This window comes from Grosmannia clavigera (assembly GCF_000143105.1).
Source record: "Grosmannia clavigera kw1407 unplaced genomic scaffold GCSC_97, whole genome shotgun sequence".
Lineage (NCBI taxonomy): Eukaryota > Fungi > Ascomycota > Sordariomycetes > Ophiostomatales > Ophiostomataceae > Leptographium > Leptographium clavigerum.
The window spans coordinates 616391-639033 of NW_014040560.1; the positions used below are offsets into that span (position 1 = coordinate 616391).

General features: G+C 56.9%; 6 protein-coding genes across 6 annotated transcripts; 5 read left to right on the forward strand and 1 right to left on the reverse strand.

Annotated features, from left to right (window-relative positions):
* Positions 1-659: 659 nt before the first annotated feature.
* CMQ_4891 (protein kinase domain containing protein) lies at positions 660-3098 on the forward strand (the record flags this gene model as incomplete). The annotated part of the gene is made up of 2 exons (XM_014313047.1): positions 660-2515; positions 3068-3098. The coding sequence occupies 2 exons, from the start codon at positions 660-662 to the stop codon at positions 3096-3098; spliced, it is 1887 nt and encodes a 628-aa protein (XP_014168522.1).
* Positions 3099-3921: 823 nt separating this feature from the next.
* On the forward strand, positions 3922-8187 carry CMQ_4783 (glycoside hydrolase family 72; the record flags this gene model as incomplete). Its single annotated transcript, XM_014312939.1, has 7 exons — positions 3922-4057; positions 4125-4339; positions 4403-5354; positions 6201-6211; positions 6286-6583; positions 6654-7501; positions 7567-8187. 7 exons carry the CDS (start codon positions 3922-3924, stop codon positions 8185-8187), a joined length of 3081 nt encoding a protein of 1026 aa, XP_014168414.1.
* Positions 8188-10314: 2127 nt separating this feature from the next.
* Positions 10315-12326, forward strand: CMQ_4374 (major facilitator superfamily transporter multidrug resistance; the record flags this gene model as incomplete). Its single annotated transcript, XM_014312530.1, has 3 exons — positions 10315-10757; positions 10824-10982; positions 11048-12326. 3 exons carry the CDS (start codon positions 10315-10317, stop codon positions 12324-12326), a joined length of 1881 nt encoding a protein of 626 aa, XP_014168005.1.
* A 758-nt stretch (positions 12327-13084) lies between these two features.
* Positions 13085-13710, forward strand: CMQ_4283 (uncharacterized protein; the record flags this gene model as incomplete). Its single annotated transcript, XM_014312439.1, has 2 exons — positions 13085-13534; positions 13597-13710. 2 exons carry the CDS (start codon positions 13085-13087, stop codon positions 13708-13710), a joined length of 564 nt encoding a protein of 187 aa, XP_014167914.1.
* A 50-nt stretch (positions 13711-13760) lies between these two features.
* On the reverse strand, positions 13761-18632 carry CMQ_4553 (gmp synthase; the record flags this gene model as incomplete). Its single annotated transcript, XM_014312709.1, has 15 exons — positions 13761-14936; positions 14995-15623; positions 16241-16399; positions 16461-16493; positions 16597-16633; positions 16700-16927; positions 16989-17032; positions 17085-17423; positions 17479-17706; positions 17779-17892; positions 17945-18020; positions 18106-18233; positions 18287-18319; positions 18378-18525; positions 18585-18632. 15 exons carry the CDS (start codon positions 18630-18632, stop codon positions 13761-13763), a joined length of 3420 nt encoding a protein of 1139 aa, XP_014168184.1.
* Positions 18633-20463: 1831 nt separating this feature from the next.
* On the forward strand, positions 20464-22206 carry CMQ_4420 (60S ribosomal protein l3; the record flags this gene model as incomplete). Its single annotated transcript, XM_014312576.1, has 5 exons — positions 20464-20520; positions 20597-21379; positions 21440-21754; positions 21811-21977; positions 22044-22206. 5 exons carry the CDS (start codon positions 20464-20466, stop codon positions 22204-22206), a joined length of 1485 nt encoding a protein of 494 aa, XP_014168051.1.
* Between the last annotated feature and the right edge of the window lie 437 nt (positions 22207-22643).

Below are 22643 nucleotides of genomic sequence, written 5' to 3' on the forward strand. Positions count from 1 at the left end.
ACACATCGCCTCTTTCCACCCCACCCCCCCATATTGCTGTCCGTGTCTACGGAGTACTCTGTACAGATACAGCTAAAGGACACATGTCTCGTTGTCCGATGTCCCCATATGCATGCTTGTAATATGCCCGAACCGGCCGCGGCTGTGGCTACCGGCAGTAATGGTACATGGTACTCCGTAAGATTGCTCGTATCTTCGTCTGCCAGTCGCCTTGCCTTATCCAACATCGCTATTACAAAGTGGGCTGCCTGGCTCGCGCGGCGAGTGGGGTGTGCAATACTCCTCATAGGGGGAGCTGTTCGTGCTAAGAAGCGAGAGCAAGTTCTTGGGACCAGGCGCGATACCGTTTGTGTGTATTCTGCCGAAGAGCACGTACTCGTGCATAGTAAGACAGCCCTCTCGCCCTCATGATAAACGACCACACGGCCGCTGGTTGGGCCTTGCATCCCTCTCCAGCTGTGCATCCCCAACCCGGACAACCTTTCTCTTCTTTCCGTCCTTCCCTTCGTCTTCCACCGTGTCCTCTCTCTACACTTGTTCTTCCACCTTGCGATTGTCTGCCGGTGCATCCGCAGCTTTCTACCCCTTTCTCCTACAAGGAAGGAACGAGCGAGAGCCTCGCCTAAAACTCAGTTATATACGCACACACGCACATCACCATGTGGTGGGATGCCGCCACGATCGAGCGCACTGTCACGCGACAGTACGTATGCTCCCACCTGCTGCCCGACGAGATTGCCCGGCTGGACCGGCCGCTGGGCTTTGGCGACGGCCTCACGGACGGCACCTACTGGGAGTGGATCGACGACAAGGCCAAGACGATCTTCCTCATCCTGGTTGACCTCGGCGTGCCCGACCAGATCTTTGGCATCATCGACGACTCGTGGGACGACGAGGACCTGCCGGTCGACCGCGAGCAGGTCGAACGCCTGGCCCTGACGCCCACCAAGGACACCCGCTTCGAGCGCAAGTTTTTTGAGCGCCAGTTCTACTACATGCTGACGCCGCTGGAACGTGGCGAGCACGTCTTCTACCACGATGTCGCGGTCGTCCCGCTCGACGTCGTCGCCAGCAGCGGCGGCAGCAGCAGCGGAGCCGGCAGCGGATGCAGTGGCAGCGGCGACAGTGGCGGCAAGGATCGCGTGGTGCTGTTCAACTATCCCGGTCAGGTGTTTGCACGGCGACGCATCCCGCTGGCACCGTCGAGCGAGTCGCAGTTCGGATCCGGCTTCCTCTCGTACGAGGACTTCCAGTACGAGGCCAACAGCATCCGCAGTCTGCAGAACGACCACCTGGTCTCGTACTGGGGCTCGTATGTGCACCAGGGCTATGGCTACGTGCTCTTCACGCCGACCAGCGACGGCAGCCTCAAGTCGCTGCTGGCCACGACGCCGGCCTCCATCAAGAATCTGGCCAAGAAGGACCGTCGCCAGCTGATGCTCAACTGGATCCACTGTCTGGTCGATACCTTGTGCTTCCTGCACATGCGCGGGCTCTCGCACGGCAACATCAAGCCGTCGTCCGTGCTGTTCAATAGCGCGAACCACGTCTTCTTCTCCGACTTTACCCACTTTGGCGCCGAGATGGGCGGTGCCACCGGTACCGGCACCGACAAGGCTTCGTTCGACAAGGAGTCGTACGACTATGCCGCTCCCGAGCAGTGGTACCGTCCGTCGGGCAGCGGCGGCCACAGCAGCAGCAGCAACGGCAACGGCAGCAGCAGCAGCAGTGGGAGCAGCCGCAAGAGCCTGTTGACGGGCGAGACCATCTTTGGCCGGGGCGGAGCCGCGCGAGGGATGGCGATCCACAGCAGCAATGGTGGCAGCGGTGGCAGCAACACGGGAACGTCGTGGTCGTCGTCCGAAGGAGCTGCAGCAGCTGCAGCGGCCGCGTTTGGCCATCGCGGCGGCCACTCGGCACCGGCCAATCCGCAGCTGAACCCACAAGCGGCTGACATCTTCTCGCTCGGCTGCATCATCCTAGAGCTGCTGGGGTTCATGTTGAAGCGGCCGACACGGTCGTTTGCGGCGCATCGGGCGGCCAAACACAAAATGCCCGGCCGTGGTGGTGCCGTGCTGGACTCGTCCTTCCACAAGAATCTGGGCCAGGTTGAGAGCTGGATGGTGGCGCTGGCCCGCGAGGCCGCCGGCAAGAAGAAGGACGACCCGGCTCTCGCTGGCGTCGCGCCCATGCTGCAGATCGTCGAGCGCATGCTGGCACCGTACCCGGCCGATCGCCTCGCTGCCCTCGACGTCCAGACCCGCATGTACCAGATCTTGCGCGACAGCTGTGGCATCGCTGAGCCGCACTGCGTCCACCAGTATGGCACCGGCGACGTCTGGGATCTCGGGGTCGGCCGCCTCGGCAGAGCATCGCTGCGCATCGCCACCACCAACTATGCCTATCCCCACTCGTCCTCGTCGGCTGAAGCCGATGCGGCTGCTGCTGCTGCCAACGGCGGCGCTATCTCTCCCCGGAGCACCGACACCGACATCGCCGCCTTTGCCACCAAGCCGTCCTCGCGCCACAGCAGCATCAGCAGCAGCATCAGCATCGGCCACCATAGCCGTCATCACCTCAGCCGTCAGCCCAGCCAGTCCGGCAGCCAGAGCAGCCGCAGCATCGGCAGCGGGTCAGCCAGCAGCATTCGTGCCAGCAGCAGCAGCGGCGGTGGCAATGGCAGCGTGGGCATCGACCTCGCCAATGGCCTGCAGGCCATCCGGAACCTGCAAATCCGCGACAAAGTACGATGACAACGGTCGGCACACGAAAAAAACACAAGACACAATCACAAACACAAACACGAGCCACGACAATGTTTCTGACGACAGCACGGCGTTCCGTGACGCCTCTCGGCGATACACAATGTTTCCAATGATGACACGAGGAGACGGATACCCCGGTGGAGTTCTGGTATGGAGTTGGCGGATCGGAGGCTTAAAGTCAAATATTGGATAGAATGTTACAGAGTACATCAGCTAGGCACGGAAAATGAACTCCATGGATCCCCCCCCCCCCCCAAACTGTGGCTTGCCTGTGTGGCGTTCTATCTTGCAGCAGCGAGCAGCATTCCGGCAGCTGTTGTGGTCGAGCAGTGAAAGAGCCGGAATGCGGGAAGGATCGATCGACGCCGTCATCGCGGGCCACGAGCACTCGAGTCCTGTACTCGTACAACGTGCTCTGTACACAATATGCTCCCTCTCGCTTGGGCGCACAAGTCGCGCACAAACTGCCCCAGACATGTTCTAATACGTACGGAGTATCTCTCCGTAATACTGCGTACCAGTCCTTTCACACTATGGCCTCTGTACCCTTACTCTCCAATCTGCGCTAATGCATTCCAGCGAATCGGTGACCGCTAGCTTGCTCCGCGTTGCGCCAAGCCCACTCTAGCTCGGATCTTTCAAACAAGACCTCCTGCATTAATTCAGAGAGCCTGTCTTCATCTTAGTGTCGTACTGGTACAGCGCGCTCGCCGCGCTCGCGCCCGTGATTGTGTACCTGTACTTGTGCCACTGTAACCTCGGGGTCGCCTTCTCCTGTTTTTAAGCCAGAACACGAACCACCATCCTTCATATCGTGTTTTTTTTTTCTTAGCACCAATCTCTCGTCTCCCTCATTCCTTGGAGATACCACTGCTTTTGTCTTGTTTCCCGCCTCTCTTCCGTCTTCTCTTCATCCATCCCGAGGCCTCGCTCGCTACGGCCGCGCTTTTGTCTCTCTTTCGCATCTCACGCTCGTTAGGCTCCTGCCTCGTGTAGCCGTTCACTCCCAACGACAGCCGCTCTTCGTGCCTTCCCTCTGCCGGCCGTGTCCTCGCTTATATACTGATATCGGCTGCTTCACGATCGCCGCATCGCAGCACTCTTTTCGCTTCTCGCTCTCTTTAGACCACAACATCCGCTACAATACCGCTCCAATATGAAATTCACATCTGCCATCAGCGCCGTGCTCGGCGCTGCTACCTCTGTAGCTGCTGCTTCCGACAGCCTGCCAACAATCACGGCTGTGGGCAGCAAGTTCTTCCTCAGCAACGGCACCCAGTTCTTCCTGAAGGGTTCGCTTCTCTCTCTGTCTTTTTCCCTTTTGTAGTCTTCCCCTCGTTCCACCCTAACAATGCATAGGTGTCGCGTACCAGCTGTCCGATGACGACCCGCTGGTCGACGAGAAGCAGTGCACCCGCGATGCCGCCTTGATGAAGACCCTAGGGGCCAACAGCATTCGCGTCTACCACGTCGACGCTTCTGCCGACCACTCGGGCTGTATGACCGCCTTTGCTGATGCTGGCATCTATGCGCTCATCGACCTGGACACCTTCAGCACATACATCCTGTCTCCCGTACGCTCCCGTTTATCAATACCTTTTTTTAGATTCTTAAGCTAACCCGGCTTTTCTCCCCAGACAATGACCGATGCGACGTGGAACGAGACTCAGTTCGACCGCTTTTCGGCTGTCATGGACGCGTTCTCCAGCTACGACAACGTGCTCGGCTTCTTTGTCGGCAATGAGGTCATTGCCAAGGCCGACGAGTCTCTGGCCGCCCCCTACATCAAGGCTGCCGCCCGCGACATGAAGGCCTACCGCGATTCTAAGGGCTACCGCAAGTTCCCTATCGGCTACTCTGCCGCTGATATCGCCGAGCTGCGCCCCATGCTCCAGGACTACCTCACCTGCGGCAACGCGTCCGACTCGGTCGACTTCTACGCGCTCAACTCGTACGAGTGGTGCGACCCGTCCTCCTACACCGGCTCTGGCTACTCGTCTCTCGAGTCGCAGGCTAAGGACTTCCCGGTGCCCATCTTCTTCTCCGAGACCGGCTGCAACACCCCGGGTCCCCGCTTGTTCGCGGACCAGGCCGCCATCTTCGGCGACCAGATGGTCGACGACTGGAGCGGTGCCATTGTCTACGAGTGGATCCAGGAGGCGAACAACTACGGTCTCGTTGCCTACGGCTCTGGTGATGCCACTGCTAGCGGTGCGACCGTGGTGCGCAGCGGCACGCCGACGCCCATCTCGCCTGACTTCAACAACCTGAAGTCTCAGTGGGCCACGCTGACGCCGACGGGTGTTGTCAGCTCCAAGTATAATGCAGCCTCGAGCGTGTCGTCACGTGCGTGCCCTGCCTCGACCGTCAGCGGCTGGCTCGTTGACGGCGATGTCTCGCTGCCCACCGTTGGCGATTCGCTTGCCGTCCACACGTCAGGCCAGAGCGGCAGCGCGGCCACTGCCAAGACGACGAGCGCGAGCAAGACAGGCACCGCTACCGCTACCGGCACCAGCGCCAGCGCCTCAGCTTCGGCCACAAAGGCTTCGAACGCCAATGCTATGGGTCGTGGCGTGATTTACACGAGCGGTGCGTTGGCCGCCGTTGCGCTCTTTGCTCTGTGGTTGTAAACAGTGCAGTCTTTCGAAAGCCGGATGCAGTTTTACGTTGAATTTTGGACGACTTTGGACACGAAGCATAGCAATACCGACATTAGATGTGCCTTGCTTTCCTCTCATTCGACTTCTGTGTTTTAAAATACTAGCTATTTTGTATGAGCAAGGAGTCATGTTGTACAAGACGTGATCCAAGACAGTGGGAGTATAGACTCCTATAATAGTATGACTCGTTCCTAGAGATAAATGCCAGTGTACAAGGAGGTTTTGTGAGACAGCCAACGTTGGCGACCATCGGCAGCTTGACATTTGTTTACAGGATGAGGAGCATCTGTGGATATGCGTGGAACTGGGAGCTTACGGAGTATGTAGTACGACGTATGCTCGCCTAATTCGGTGGAGCTTCGCACGTCCCCCTCAACCTCCATCTGCAAGGTAGTTGAAGAGGCTTTAACAAAGTACTCCGTAGTCTGTTCTGGAGCTTCTCGTGGGGCCAAAAAGGCGGTATGCCTAGACGACAACGCATCTTGTCAGGAAGTACGGGGTAACGATGGGCGATTGCTCCGTAGATGGGCCGGAAGACGACATGGATAGGAGAGTGCCTTACTATACTATGTACAGGAAACAGGCGAGAATACAGAGTGCTGTACGCTGTACGCCTTTTGCCTCTGCGTCTTGAGTTGCTTGGAGCTGTTCCTCATATGCCTTGAGAGACTAGTCTTGTAGCGGTTAGCCAGTTGTGAGACAGCCCCGTAATTGGGGGCGACGGGAATGTTCTACGAGTGCTGCCTACACATACACCATACTCCGTAAACAGCAGGAGCAACCGGCGTACGTCGTAGCGGCTTTCCAGACGACAGCAGCAAGGAATCCCATCGAATTCAGCGAGCATCTATTTTCCACAGGTCCACCTGACGATCCCTCCGACTTGCTTATCTTGTCGCCACCGCCTCTGGTGCATGGAACGCGGCTCGGCCGACGCCACGGAGCTGTACGAGTACGAACATAGCAGCGGTGACGGCATGGCAGCACGCGACGACGAGCAGCCGCTGCTGGCGGACGAGCAGCCGAGCGGCCGGAGCGACCGGACAGATGCGGAGCGGCTGCTGGGAGGCGACGACAGCAAGAGCGGGCAGCACGGACCCGGAGTGTTTGTGTGGCTGCTGACGTTGTCAGCAGGCATCAGCGGGCTTCTGTTTGGGTGTGAGTTTGTTTCGATGTGTTCGTTTCGATTCGATTCGTCTCGTCTCTGACCTGTCTCTCTCTGAGCCAGACGACACCGGCGTGATCTCGGCCACGCTCGTCTCGATCGGGTCGTCGCTCTCGGGGCGGCCGCTGTCGTCGCTCGACAAGTCGGTCATCACGTCGTGCACGTCGCTGGCCGCGCTGGTGGCCTCGCCGGCGGCCTCGGTGCTGGCAGACGCGCGCGGCCGGCGAGCGGTGATCCTGGCGGCCGACGTGCTCTTCGTGGCGGGCGCGCTCGTGCAGGCGGGCAGCCACACGGTCGGAGCCATGGTGGCAGGACGGTCGGTCGTCGGCGTGGCCGTGGGCGCGGCCAGCTTCGTGGTGCCGCTCTACATCGCCGAGGTCAGCCCGGCAGCCCATCGCGGCCGGCTGGTGACGATCAACGTGCTCTTCGTGACGCTCGGCCAAGTCGTCGCCTACGTGCTCGGCTGGCTGCTGGCCGCGTTCCTGGACGTCCGTCTGGCCTGGCGCTGCATGGTCGGTCTCGGCGCCGTCCCGGCCGTCGTCCAGGCCGTCCTTCTGCTCGCCTCCATGCCCGAGTCGCCGCGCTGGCTCGTCCGCGTCGGCCGGCCTGCTGACGCCCGTCTGGTCATCGCTCGCATCCTCGCCGTCCCCCCCGACGCTCCCGATACCGTCGACACTCTCCGCGCCATCGAGGCTGAGGTCCGCCAGGAACACGAGGCTTCCCGGCTGCGTCACCACCGACAGCTGCAGCGGCGCAGCGCCCGACTCACCACAACCTCGATCCCCATCCTCTCTCGCCTCGTCGCCCGGCTCGACGGCAGCGCCTGGTCCGCCCTCTTCGCCGTTCGCCGCAACCGCCGCGCCCTGGCCATCGCCTGTCTGCTGCAGGGACTCCAGCAGCTCTGCGGCTTTGTACGTGCTACTTCTCCTCGTTTTCGGTGCCTCCTTGCCAGCGCTTCCCGCTAACCTGCCCCCAGAACTCGCTCATGTACTTCTCTGCAACGATCTTCTCCATCGTCGGCTTCGACCAGCCCACGCTCACGTCGCTCACCGTGGCCGCCACCAACTTTGTCTTCACTGTGGCCGCCCTGCTGCTGGTCGACCGCATCGGCCGGCGCCGCGTGCTGCTGTGGTCCATCCCCGTCATGATCGCAGGCCTGCTTCTGGTGGCCTACGGCTTCTCCTTCCTGCATGTGTCCGTGTCGGGACCACGGCCGGGCGAGTCGGACAGCCGGGCAGCAGAACACGGCACCGGCGCTGCCTACGTCGTCCTGGTCAGCATCATGCTTTACGTGGCCTCGTACGCCATCGGTCTCGGCAACGTGCCGTGGATGCAGAGCGAGCTGTTTGCGCTCGACGTTCGCTCGCTGGGCAGCGGCCTGTCTACAGCCACCAATTGGCTGGCCAACTTTGCCGTCGGCCTCACCTTTCTGCCGCTCATGGACGCCCTATCGCCGTCCTGGACGTTTGTGCTGTATGCCGCCGTCTGTGCGGTCGGCTTCGTGCTGGTGCGCGCCTGCTACCCCGAGACCAGCGGGCTGAGCCTGGAGGAGGCTGCCGGTCTGCTGGAGGAAGACGACTGGGGCGTGCACCGGTAGAGTAGCTCTGATCAGCTCCGATCACGTGACCAGTCAGCCAAAGACGGCTTGGTACGGAGTAGATATAGTTGCTATGTAAGAACTTCGTACAAAGTACTCGTAATTTAATAGAATCAAGTAGTGCTGCAAGCCGCTTCTATGGCCGTAGTCAGCCTTGTACCGCTTCTCGACTCATCATTTCGTCTAAAACAGGTGGGGCATCATGTGGTATATGCCGCGTCTGTTTCTGGCTGTGCGTCTGCCTCAGCGCCCTGCACGGTCTGATTACGAGTACAGCGGATGTTGGGATTGTCTGGATGACCACAGGACGTGCCTGCGTACGTCGTAAGCTTCTCCGGGTACGAGTGGGAACGGCAATGCAACTAGGGGGTGGAAACGACAAGGGCTGCTTCTGGTGTTTTCCCACCAGCACACCGAAAAGTAAGACTACGATAGGATGCTCATTTGCCACGACGGCTCGTTCCTAGCTTTTGTGGACCAGGGCGCTCTGCATCATTCGTTCAAGTTGCGTATGAATAGGCCCGGCTCCGAATATGGTATTTGTGTTTCGGCGGTGGGGCTGATGAATGAAAAAATTAGAAGATTGCTAAAATTTGGTACAGGGCTGCTGCTGTTGGTTTTTTTTTTTTTTTACTAATACTTTCTTTCCCCTCAGGACTCGGCCTGAGACGGCAATGGACGGCATAGTGGCGCCGGCGATATTCCTACGAGTACTCCGTACTACGACATTCAACATCATCTGCAGTTCTCCGTAAGGAAGTATTCTTCCTGATTTGTTTTGTTATGGGGGGGTTCTTGTGTGCTGACTCAGGCCACCACCGATAGCGGACACTGATTCTTGCGCATTCCGCATAATACCTAGACAATCAGCACGTACGTCGTAGTAGCACAGAACCGGCTGCGGGGTTCGTCCCTCTTGTGTTTGCATTGACAATCACACCACGCACCCGCGCCGACGTGTTGCGGTGAGGCTGTCGACCCTCGTTTGCCTCCAGGCTGCCGCTTGGCATCTCCTTTTTCCCTGGCGGCCTGTTTCGTCTAGGCGACCATCGACCCCGCCTGCACGACAATCCTCTGCTCGGACAGGGAAGGGGCGTCATGCTAGAGCCACGTGTGCCCGCTTCGGGCTTAGTGTGGTCCATTCATCGGCAGCCGGAGCTTGGGCAAGCGCCGAGACTGGTCAGGATGGCTCCGCCTGCTGGGGTAGTGGGTCCCGCCGAGCGAAGGAAAAAAACAAGAGAAAAGAGAGAAAGGGAAAGAAAGAGAAAAACGTCGAGAGCAAATACGAGCCGGCGGCGGCCCAACCGCAAGGTGCGCGAATGTCGCAGAAAATGTTGCAAAGTCCGACTTTTGTTTAAATCCAGAGCCCATGGCTGCCGAGCCCGTCCGCCCCTCGATCTGCAGTTTGAGCCAAGCCTCTCTGCGACGTCCTTTGCTTACATATCATCAGGTATACGGGCTCATGGACCGGCGAACCGAAACAGCGAAGGCGCGAGACAGCCGGAAGGACAGAACTGTCCAGAGACCTTCCATCGGTGTCGGCAGATGGGGACATGATGCCAGGGCCAAGCAGAAGGCCAAAAGCCGCAGTTTTCCCCTCCATGGAAAGTGCGTGTATCTTATAATCGTGTGCCTTGTGTCTTCTATCGCTGCTGTTTTTTTTTTTTGCCACCCTCTTGACGTAAGGGCTATGTACTATGTATGGTACATACATATGCGCAGCCCTTCCCGCCTTCTGGCCTCATCATCGCATACAAACTCCGTTGTAAACTACTTCTCGGATGGAGCAGATATAATCCCGGCTCAAGCAGACTCCACTGGACGGACTAATATTGCACCCAACGCCTCGTGTTATTACTTTTCCTAGACAGGGACGCACACTAGTCTACGAGTCACCGCAGTTGCCAATGCTACTATAGTTGCCACGGCAAGACTACAGCCAGACTACTTATCTACCGGGCCAGCCAAAGAATTTTTCCATTGAAAGCCCTCGACCTCAGTCCTGTCTTGGCTGACGATCTCCCTTTGATTGATTGCCGTTCACAGTCCGGGTCTCATCTGCCCTCCCGGTCTCCGTATCTCATCTCATCGTTCCCCAGATCGTTCTCAGATCACTCCTCCGTCACAATGGTCCTCAACAGAGTTGACGACGAGATGGCCGAGATCGAGGAGGACGCGTCTCCGACCGTCTTTCCCACGCGCATCTCCCGGGCCAGCTTGGAGCGCCGCAACAGCCTCGACGCTACGCTCGCCCACATACCCACGGCCTCGTCCTCGTCCTCGTCGGAAGATGCTGCCAGCGCGCGCCACCGCCACGCTTCGGGCGAACCGGGCCCGTCTGGCCTTAACCGCACCCTCTCCATCGTCGACCTCGAGCGGATTCAGACGGCCAAAAGCCAGCGCAGCGGCACCGTCGGCCGCTCGCACACTGGCAGCCGCTCGCACAAGCCGCTGCCGGCCTTTGGTGCCGGCAAGCCCTACCCGCCGCAAATGGACCAGGAGAAGTACGTGGTCGAGTTCGACGGCCCGGACGACCCGTTGCACGCCCAGAACTGGCCTCTGAAGAAGAAGTACGTTCCCTCTCCTCTCCTCTCGGACTCGGCATTGTCCTCCCAAAACTAACTACAACCGTCCAGGTTGTACACCGCTGCCATCCTCGGCTTCACCACCATGACGGCCGCCTTCACATCCAGCATCTTCTCCGCCGCAACGTCCCATGTGGCTGCCGAGTACCACGTGTCCGCAGAGGTTGGCACGCTCGGTGTGTCCTTTTACGTCATGGGCTTCGCCTTTGGGTATGTCTTCTCGGCCCGCTTGCCGTGCACACGTTGCCTTGCTGACCTTTGCCTCTCTTGTCCAGTCCGACTCTGTGGGCCCCGCTGTCCGAGCTCAAGGGCCGTGTTATGCCGCTCGCCATCTCCATGTTTGGCTTTTCCGTCTTCTGTATCGCCGTCGCCACCGCCAAGGATCTGCAGACGGTGCTGATCTGCCGTTTCTTTGGTGGCTTTTTTGGCGCTTGTCCACTGGCCGTCGTCGCCGCCGTCTTCTCCGACATGTTTGGCAATCAGACGCGCGGCATCGCCATCACCATCTTCTCCATGGCTGTCTTCTCGGGCCCGCTGCTGGCGCCCTTTATCGGCGGCTTCATCTCAACGTCGTACCTCGGCTGGCGCTGGACCCAGTACATCCCGGCCTTTATGGGCTTCTTCTGCTTCGCCCTCATCGTGCTCTTCCAGGAGGAGACGTACCCGCCGGCCATCCTGGTCCAGAAGGCCTCGAACCTGCGCCGCGCCACGCTCAACTGGGGCATCCACGCTCGCCAGGACGAGATTGAGGTTGACCTGAAGGAGCTGATCACCAAGAACTTCTCGCGTCCCATGCGCCTGCTCTTCCTCGAGCCCATCGTCACGTCGCTGTCGGTCTATATGGCCTTTGTGTACGGCATCCTGTACCTCTTCCTGACGGCCTACCCGTTTGTCTTCCAAAAGGTCCACCACATGACACCCGGTGTTGGCGGGCTGCCTTTCTTCGGCATGATCATCGGCCAGTTGCTGTCCGGGCTCAGCGTGCTCCTGCAGCAGCCGTGGTACAACCGCAAGCTGGCGGCCAACAACAACGTGCCCATTCCCGAGTGGCGCCTGCCGTCCGTCATCGCCGGTGGCGTCTCCTTCACCTGCGGCATCTTCTGGTTCGGCTGGTCGGGCTACAAGGAGAGCGTGCACTGGATCGTCCCGACGCTCTCTGGCCTCATGACCGGCTTTGGGCTCATGTCCATCTTCCTGCAGTCGCTCAACTACCTTGTCGATGCCTACCTCATGTTTGCTGCCTCAGCCATTGCTGGCAACACCTTTTTGCGGTCGCTCTGTGGCGCCGGCTTCCCCCTGTTCGCCACGTACATGTTCAACGGCATGGGCATCGAGTGGGCCAGCACGCTGCTCGGCTGTGTCGGCGGCGCCCTGGTGCCCATCCCCGTCATCTTCTACATCTATGGCGAGAAGATTCGGGGCATGAGCAGCTATGCTCCTGGCGGTCAGGCCGGCAAGAGCTCTGACGAGGACGAGCCGGAGCCGGTTGGTGTTAGCCGGGCCGTGGCCAACGGTGATATCGAGGCCGGAGCAGTCAACAGGAAGGAGGAGTAGGGTGTTGGTTGATCGACCTTGGCATCCTTTTTTCTTCCCACACGCGCATTATACCCGCAAACACGCGCGCACCTCAACGAACACACTCTACACACACACACACCTATTCTCTCCACATATCGCGTCTCTGTTTGCACAACATGCCAACTCGTTCGGTTCACGGCGACGTGTTTTACTGCTTGTCTTGTTATTCGACGACCTGAGTGGGATCTTGCATATAGAATGGAACGACGGACGGGCCCTCGAAATACGCTGTGGCTGTCGCTAGACACAAGGCGGGGAAAGCGGTTGCCTTTGGTTATCGCCTCATATCTCTGATTTAATGTTGATGTTGATGTTGCTTAATTGTTTTGTTTTTCGATACCAGCGAGCGTTTGCTTTCTCTCAACCTAATGTGTTGTTACACGAGAGGAACTGGGCTTCAAAAAAATAGGAGAGGATATGTAATGAACTAATCGGGGTAAAAAATAAATCAATAAAAAACCAAAAAGAAGCCTTATGTCATGCATTAGTAATAATAGTTTGGTGAACTTGTTGTACTCAGTACATGCGACGATTGAGTAGAGGATAATTGATTCGCCTCTGCAGGGCGGAAAACGGTCAGATCGGGTCTCCAGCCTGTTGGTTTGTCAGCCTGAGGACTGAAAGTCTGACCTCCATCTTACCTCCTGTTATCCGGTTCACTTTGCCTTTTTCTCGCTCTCTTCTTTCCCCTCACCAACACCTTCTCCCTTACAATCCTCAAACATCTACCCTCCATGGCAGAGCTTGTGAGAAAGACGAGTGAGCTTCCTCAGTGGCTGCCGCCCTGGCTGCCCGACACATGTGCCGAACGAGCTCGCCGGGTGGCCTCGGGCGAGGCAGCAAGCGATCCCACGGCCACGTATGCGGCTGGCTGCCACTGCGGCGCGATCGCGCTCGAGGTCACGCTGTCGCCACCGCTGGAGCAGGGCTATATGGTCAACATGTGCAACTGCTCCGCCTGCTCGCGTCTGGGCTACCTGCTGGTGTACCCAGAGCGCAGCCAGGTGCGGTGGCGTGGTGAGGGTGACAGCAAAGAAGGCAGCAGCAGTGACCGGGACAAATGCGGCATCTACCGCTTCAACACTGGCCGGACTCTTCACCTGTTCTGCCGCGACTGCGGGACCAGTCTGGGCGTCGACTTTCAGGGCTTGTTCCTGCCGGGCTACGACGGCTACGGGCTCAATGTGGGTTTGCTGTCGAGCTGCAGTCTCTGCGGCCAGGACTGTCAACTAACTCTCTTTTGCAGGTCCGCTCCTTCCAGAACGTCGACCTCGGCAGCCTGACGTACGGCTTCAACGACGGAAAGAACAACGTGCCGCCAGCGGGCGATGTCTCGGGGCAGGGGGTGAAAAGCGAGTAGCACGTGACACTCTGTACAAGCAAACCCACATTCTCTTCATTCTACACCCACTACTCTCCCTGCTGCCGCCGCGCATACAGCTGCTCGGCCGAGGTGATGCAATGCATGTTGGCGCCCAGCTTGTTCATGGTCTCGACCCACTCGTCGTACTCGTCGCTGTCGAACACGATGCCACCACCGGCCTGCAGATAGGCCACGCCGTCGGCGAGCACCATGGTGCGCAGGGCGATGCACGTGTCCATCTGGCCGTCCACGGGCGTGACCCCGTCAGCGGCCACGCCGTTGTAGCCAAAGTAGCCGACAGCACCGGCGTACACGCCACGCTTCTCGCCCTCCAGCTCGGCAATCAGCTCCATGGCCCGCACCTTGGGCGCGCCCGAGACCGTGCCGGCTGGAAAGATGCTGCGGAAGGCGTCGAAGCGCGAGCAGCCCGGCCGCAGCACGCCCGAGACCTGCGACACCAGATGCTGCACGTGTGAGAACTTTTCCACCACCATCAGCCGGTCGACCCGGGTCTCGCGCGGATCGCAGACCCGCGTGACGTCGTTGCGTGCCAGGTCACACAACATCACGTGCTCAGCCCGGTCTTTGAGTGACTGCCGCAGCTCCTCGGCCAGCGCGGTGTCTTCCTCCGGTGTGCGGCCGCGCTTCACCGTGCCGGCGATCGGGTGCGTCACCACGCGCCCGCCCTCGGTCTTGACCAGCAGCTCCGGCGACGCCCCCACGATCTGAGGTCGTCCGCCGCAGTCAATGTAGAACAGGTATGGCGAAGGGTTCACTGTCCGCAGGTGCCGGTACACATTAAACGGGTGCAGATCCGTCGGCCGTGCAAACCGCTGCGATGGCACCGCCTGGATGATGTCGCCCGCCTCAATGTGCTTTTTCAACCGCGCCACATGGCTCATGTAGCCCGCCTGCCCCACGTTGGACGTGTACTCACGCCCCAGCACCACCTCCTTCTGTTCCGGCAGCGGGATCGTCGGCCCGTTCAGCACGTCGATCAGTGCCCGGATCACCCCTGTCGCCCGTCGGTATTCTGCTGCCACTGCCGCTGCCTCGTACGTCCCCGTCGTGCTGTCCTGCGCCACCGCGTCCAGCTGCAGGTACGTGATCACCTTGATAATGCCGAAGAACCGGTCAAACGCCACGATCGTGTCGTAGAAACAGAACTGAGACTCGGGGATCTTCAGAACATCCTTGAGCGGTCGTGCTGTCTTCGGTTCGAACTAGAACGGCGTTAGAGATGCTGCTCACAACTCCCACAACTCCCACAACTCCACTCACATAGCGCACGCAGTCGTACGACACGTAGCCCACCGCACCACCCGCCAGAGGCGGCAGTTGCAGCCCTGGAACATGGGCCACCACAAACCGCGACAGCTCGACCTCCAGTCCCGGCAGCGGGTCGCACGCCTCGCCGAACCCCGGCCCCGTCTCCAGCACCTTGCGCGGCCCCGCTGCCAGGAAGCTGTATCGGCCCACCCGTTCCGTTGCCGCACTCTCAAATAGGAACGAGTGCTTCGACCCTGAGTGCGCCGACACCTTTAGATATGCTGCCGACGGCGTTATCAGGTCCGACGAGATCTGCCCGTATACCGGCACCAAGTTCGGCCGTCGGTATGTCGACCCAGGCCCCTTGGCCGCCTCTGCCTTAGCCGTCGTCACCACATTGGCTAGCACTTCGCTCACCGTCTCGAGCGACGGCACGATCACATCCTTTTGGCCACCGTCCATGTCAGCAAGCTGCAGAGTGGAAGTGGGGGGACCGAGGAAGCAGAGGACGGGAAAGGGGCTCTCAGCATGCTTACAGGTCCTTCCATAGCACAAAATGCACTGTTGGATGAGCGGTAATGTCAGTGGTATGGGATGTCTCTGTCTGGTTCTCGTCAAATAGCCGCTGCTCTCGGGTGACTCTTCGCAGTAGCCAATGAGTCAGACCGACGCTGGAAACGTTCGCTGGCCGGGCTGCAAGCCGATATCTCGCTGACCTTCCGCACTTTGACCTGTCTCGAGTTTCGCCTCTTTTTCCGTGTCCCTGAAATTCGTCCTTTTCTTGCTTGCCAATGGCTCAGAGCCTTTCCTTCTTGTCCTCTTTGCGTTGATATGTGGTGCCTTTTTTTTTACTTCTGCCCCACTGCATTCGGCACCTTCGACGTCCGTATTGGGATTAGCTCGGAATATGTTCCTCCGGCGTCTTAACTCCTGACGCCCAAAAGGGAAAGTTCAGGTCCCTACTGCATTGGTCTGCGACTTCCCGTACAGTGAACTGCTACAAGAGGCTTGCTGAGAATATCACTCTATTTTTTTTGGTTTGCTTATTTTCTACGTGTATATTCTGTCGTTTCAAATCAGTAATCTGGGAAACGCCTGTTGCTTGAAAATGCCCTATACTCGAAAGCAGGAATTGGTGATTCGAGAAATTTAGGGATGTCGTCCACTAGATCCGTCTCCCAATCACTCCAATTCAATAGTACCTATAAATACATTAGCGACTAAACTCTTCCATTTGGCTTGCATGCCTGTATCTTACCAGGAGGCTTGCTCGTGATATCATAGGTTACGCGAGCGACTCCAGGAACCTCGTTTATAATTCTCCGGGACACTTGTGTCAGAAACGAGAAATCGAATGGGTAAGGCTCAGCCGTCATAAAGTTAGTGGACATGACGGCGCGAAGGATGATAATGTATCCTGGACAGTCATTAATAAACAGCAAACATCGTTCAGGTAACTCGTGTAGAGGGCAACATACCGTAGACGCGGGCATCTCCCATGACTCCCACAGCTAAAGCACAAAGCAATCATTAGCATGGCGTCCTCATCTGAGAGCTCAGGTCTGAGAGGAAATCTTCGCAATCTCTAAGCGGGTACACTTTTGTAATATATACCTCTGTTAGAATCCAGGCCGGCATAGGCTTGGGCGATCTGAGTCGAAAAGGTTAACCACAGGCAAGCCAAAATGGCACAGAGGATGGCATCAAATGCACTCACCTTGTCGTAAATTCCTGCCTCCTTGATCATGGAGATGAAGATATGGTCGGCCTTGCGAGCAATTTCAACGCGCTCGGGTGTGACCTCTCCGATAATTCTGATCGCGATACCTGGGCCCGGAAATGGGTGCCGCATGACCAGGTCATCCGGAATGCCCAGCTTCCGGCCAAAGGCCCGGACCTCGTCCTTAAATAGCTCTCTCAGGGGCTCAATCAGCTTGAGGCCTTGCTGTTGTTGTTTAGATTAGTCGCTGGTCACGTGCATGCTATACTCTTAGGAAGCTGCTTACGCCGTTCATCATCCGAGCCGGAAGGCCGCCAACGTTGTGGTGCGCTGCATCGATTAGTAACAAGATTCTATAAGAAAGGAATGCGGGTGTGCTCACTCTTCACCGTGTTGTTCGTGTTCAGGCTAAGCGATTCGATGACGTCAGGGTATAGAGTGCCCTGGACGAAAAACTCCACCTTGCCGGCATTGGCAGTGTTCTCAGCAGCCTTTTCGATGCGGATGGCCTCCTCCTCGAATAGGTCGATAAAAGTGCCGCCGATGATCTTCCGCTTCGTTTCGGGCTCCGTGACGCCTTTGAGCCGACCAAGAAACAGCGCCCCTCCGTCGATGATCGTGAGGTTGATGCCGAGATGTTCTTGAAGCGCCTTCTTCACATCTGCGCACTCGTTCAAACGCATGACGCCGTTGTCGACGAGGACGGCGTGGAACCGGTCACCTAGCCTAGGGTTAGCCCACACCGCGAAAAGCTCTCAGTGGCAGGCACAACTGACCAATAGCCTCCTTCATCAACCGAGCAACGACTGTGCTGTCGACACCACCTGAGACAGCTCCGATGACTTGAGCCTTGTCGCCGACGCGCTCGCGGATGCTGGCAATCGCATGCTCAATGAAGTCGCTCATGACCCAGTGCTGCTGGGCCTTGCAGATGCTGACGGCGAAGTTCTTCAGCAGATCTATGCCGCGCGGGGTGTGCTCGACTTCGGGGTGAAATTGTATTCCTACAAGCGCCTCGAGTCAGATTGTCACCAAATGGGCGCGATGTGCAAGACGAGGCTTCAGGAAGCACATACCGTAGATCGGCTTCGTCTTGTGGACAATTCCGGCATACTCGGAGTTCTGCGAGCTGGCAATCACGGCATAATTATTTGGCAGCTTGATGAGCTTGTCATCGTGGCTCATGTAGACTGCCGACCTATCAGTTTTGCATTTTGCCACTTTATAAAGGACATGACCTACCGTGCATAGACTCTCCCAGACCCTCGAAGAGCTTGTTGGAATGGTCGGGGCCATCGACTTTAAAAATGGTAAGATCCTTTAGGAAATAGATTAGCACCGCGAACACTGCTTTCTCAATTATAGATCAAGTCGTCCCAGATTGCATGCCGAGGCACACATACTGTATGTCCGTATTCCCGAGCCTTGCCTGGGGCAACGGAATCAGAGACTTCGCGCCAGGAAAGTTCCTGGCAACCGTAGCAAATTCCGAGGATGGGCACGCCCAGATCAAAGATGGCAGGATCGACGTCTATACCGAGTCAATCCCTTGAGTCATTTGGCATGTAGTGGAAGCAAACTTACGAGGAGCTCCCGCATCAGTCACAGACGCGGGGCCTAGGCACTAGGTCAGAAAATCAGCCCCTCACGAATGCGACTTCAGAGGGGCGCTCACTTCCGCTGAGGATAATTCCTTTGGGCTTCCAAGTCAGATCCTTGATCTTGGTGGTGCATGGCATGATCTCGCAGAACACATTGAGTGATCTGAGACCTCTGAGGATCAGATGCGAGGTCTGGCTTCCAAAGTCCAAGAGAAGGATTGTCTAGATATCACAATTAGCTGGTGTTCGATGTGTCTGACTCATTGCATGGCTATATTCACGTCGAAAATCTCATGAGGCGCCGCAGCTGCTCCGGTTTTGGCCGCCATTTCGGAGAATGATTTCACAGAAAGTCCCTAGTGCTGGAAGCGAGAGACTTGAGGTTGCCAAGTCGAGTCGGAGAGGCGTGCTTGATGCTTAATAACTCGATTGGAATCGCTTCGTGTTGAAATCCTGGTATTCATGAAATCCCTGCCACTAAAGTTGGTGCGAAATACGGAGATTCCTACCAAAAAAAATTTAGATAGTCTCACCGCTCGAGAATAAAGCTGGCAGTATACTACGTACAGCCAAAAATCTACGAGAGTACGGAGGAATACGGAGTACGGACTAACGCTATAGTGTCAATGCCATTGAGACGAAGCCTTGGGTGATTTGTGCTAAAATATAGACTTACGACGTACTGCGGCAAAACAGGATCTCGCTGCTTATGTATCTTAGGTCGAGAAGGCGGTGAAAGCAGAATTTATTCTGCACGTGATGTTTTAGCCGTGCCTACGCGCTAATCTAGAACTGGATCCAAAGTGGAAGCAGTGAACACTATATGCATCTTTCCTACGGAGTATATCCTCTGGTTTGTTGCGAGCCTTCACCGGGTGCAGGAATGTAATTATTGACTGGCTCATTCTTCCCTTAAAAGTATAGACTATATTAAAAGGCAACCTAACACATATCAGTAAAGGTCACTTGCTCCTCCAAGACCCCTTAGCGGTATTGGGCTAACCACATTTCTGACGAAGGAAGGCGAAATTTTGTCTTTTATCTTAAGACAAGCTACATATATAGGGAAATAGGAATAAGATAACACTATCTCACCATCTGATTGTTGTCATAAAGGACATTCCCGGTCACATATGCAACCAAAAATAACAAAAACGTACAGCAGCGGGTATTCGCTGGTCGTCACCGACCCAACTACTGATCCGCCGATTACTGGTTTAACTAGGGGAGAGCGGACGGGATCCCGTGCTTTCCAGTATCTATGGCCGTACGTGAAAGAAAAGACGAGAGAGAGCCTTATGTGTACGGAGTACTGACTAGGAACTGCAAAAACCAAGGCCCATGGACGATAAAGGAGGTTTCTCCGAGCTGAAAATGTGTCACCGATATCGGTATCGTATATCGTTACTGCTCCATATAGCTGGATGAGACTATATGAGCTTCCCAGTCACAAGTCCAAATTCGGTTGAGGTCCGCCGACACAACCTGCGCTAGCATGCGGTGAGAATATGCCAATGCACCTGTGGGTGGAGTCGATCCCGAGTAGTGATGAAGGTGCCACTTCTGAAGCTGCTACAACACGCGGCCCCTGATCAGCTTGTTCAGCTCTGCCCTAGCTTTCACCGGCTTGCTGTGGGTTTGGATCCTATCGAGTATTTGTGTTCATGCTAGAATCGATCACATGCATATTTTCCTTGATTCTCGTGAAGGAACAGCTATAATATAAAGGGAGATACAAGCGAGCGCTCATACGTTACATCACAAAAACGTGGGCAGGTAGCAAGCCGCTTTTGGAGTTATATTTCCTTTTCCATTTGCAGAGTGCAAATAACGGACGAACCGGACCGTGCCGTCCAGATAGACGAGCAACTTGTTTCCTCTGACCCACATCATAATACTAGACGATCACAAGCCAATAAACAAGAACGGGGACTCAGCCGACTTATCGCCCATCCACAAACATCCCTGCGGTTTGTCTCGTCGTCCTCTGACCGCTATGGGGCTGAAAGTCGATTGTGTCTCAATCCCAGTCTCAAGCTGAAGCTTTCGCTTTTCAGGATGGCCCTGGGTAGATGGCTAGACGGGATATAAAGAGAGGACGTTGTTCATTCATTTGGTGTTGCAAGCTACAAACAGCAAGAAGGACAATCACCAGGCAAGATGTCGTTGGGATACAGTACCTCTGCTACTGTCGGCGCGGCTGCGGCTGTGGAAGTAGTATGTGCTTTTCTTCTCTCTTGTCTTCTTCTCTCATCTCATCTTTTCTCTTCTCTTCTCTCTTGCTGACTGCTAGGCCCTTCTTCTCCTACTCGGCAAAATCCTCTACAATCTCTTCTTCCATCCACTGCGTAAGTATCCTGGACCCTTGGTGAACCGGGCTAGCTATCTCGGCTATGTCTATGTCCTCATGCGTGGCGATTTGCCTCAGAAGGTGCTTGAGTGGCATGAGCAATATGGTCCCGTGATACGCATCATGCCGGACCAGCTGTCCTTTGTCAAGCCCGAGGCCTGGAAGGATATTTACGGCTACAACACGGGCACCGAAGAGATGTCCAAGCTGCAGACCTTTTACAATGCCGTTGGCGGCCGGTCCATCGTCACAGAGCCGCTGCGCGGGCGTCACCGCAACCTGCGCAGGCTTCTCGCGCACGGTTTCAGCGACCGGGCCATGCGTGACCAAGAGCCGCTCATCGCCGGCTATGTCGACTTGCTGATTCAACGCCTGCATGAGCGCACGCTGCCCGAGGCTGTCGACATGCGGACCTGGTACAACTGGATGGCGTTTGACATTATCGGTGACCTGGCCTTTGGCGAGTCTTTTGGCAGTATGGACCAGGTGCGCTACCATCCTTGGGTGGATGCCATCGCCAACAAAGTGTCGACGATGGGTCTCTTCATCACAGCCACGCTACTCCATCTCCGCCGGCCCCTGATGCTGGCTGCCGGCCTGATCTTTCCGGGCCGCGAGGAGGTCGAGAGCCTGGCGATGCAAAGGGTCGAGAAGCGAATGGCCCTCGGGACCGAGCGCCCTGACTTTCTAGAGGGCCTCCTCCGCCAGAGAAAGGAGGACAACATGGTACGTGGCCGAAAACTTCCTGGCTGCCGAAGAAGGCCTGTTGCTGACCCACAAGCAAAGACGCTGAGCATCGACGACATCGCAAAGAACGCTGAGATGCTCGTGCTCGCCGGCTCCGAGACTACGGCCACCCTCCTCACGGGCCTCACCTACCTGCTGCTCCGGAACCGCGCCGTCCTGGACCGGCTGACGGCCGAGGTGCGCTCGAGCTTTGCCTCTGCCAGCGAGATCACACTCATCTCAGTCGGCAAGCTGCCGTACATGCTCGCCTGCATCGACGAGGGCCTTCGAATGTATCCGCCCGTCCCCGTCGGCCTGCCACGCGTCGTGCCCGCAGCCGGTGCCATCATTGCCGGCGACTTCGTACCCGGTGGTGTACGTATGCCAGAACTAAATTTGTGTGCAGCTGTCCATTCTAATTCGACCCCTAGACTGTCGTTAGCTGCAGCCAGTGGGCCATGGACCACTATAGCAAGCACTGGGTCGGCCCCTATGATTTTACACCAGAGCGCTTCCTCGATGGCAGCATGAATGCTGGTGACTGTAGGGAGGCGCTGCAGCCATTTTCATTGGGTCCACGGAGCTGTATCGGCCGCAAGTTCGTTTCCGTTCCTCTCCGCTCATGTTGTTGCTTCCTCGCCCCTGACAGTCGCTGACCTGACAGCCTTGCCTATGCGGAGATGCGCCTGGTCCTTGCTCGCATCATCTACGATTTCGACATGCGCATGGTCAACCCTTCCCTACAGTGGATTGATGCGCAGAAGAGTCTCATTCTCTGGGACAAACCGGAGCTCAGCGTCTACCTGGAGCCAGTCCGCAAAGACTAGTGCTGGGTAGGCTTCTGTTGTTGCCGGTAGTTGTACTCGGCAGGACGTCGTTTCCGTCTATATTGATGCCGCTCGTTCAAGAAGCCGCAGTTTCTTTACTGTTTCTAATTTATGCATTCTGGTTGGCATGGTTGGGGTTTTCCATGGAAGGTGCTTGTCGTCTACGTTTTAGCCACTAGACTGGCATAATAGAGGAGGGGGACTTGGTGACTTATAGATAGTGTGTCGTGATTAGTAGTATATATTTAGTTATGCGATCGCAAAAAATTCGGTTTGCCAGCACATGGAGATAACAGTCAAGAGCTGCCACGTGATGCCTTCTTTTCTTTCTTTTTTTCTAGTCTAAGTGGATCCTGTCTGCCACCAAGCCCCTCGAAGCACGTGATGGATTAGGGTTCCTCACACAGAACGTTTCGTTAGCCAAAACTTATCTGGTG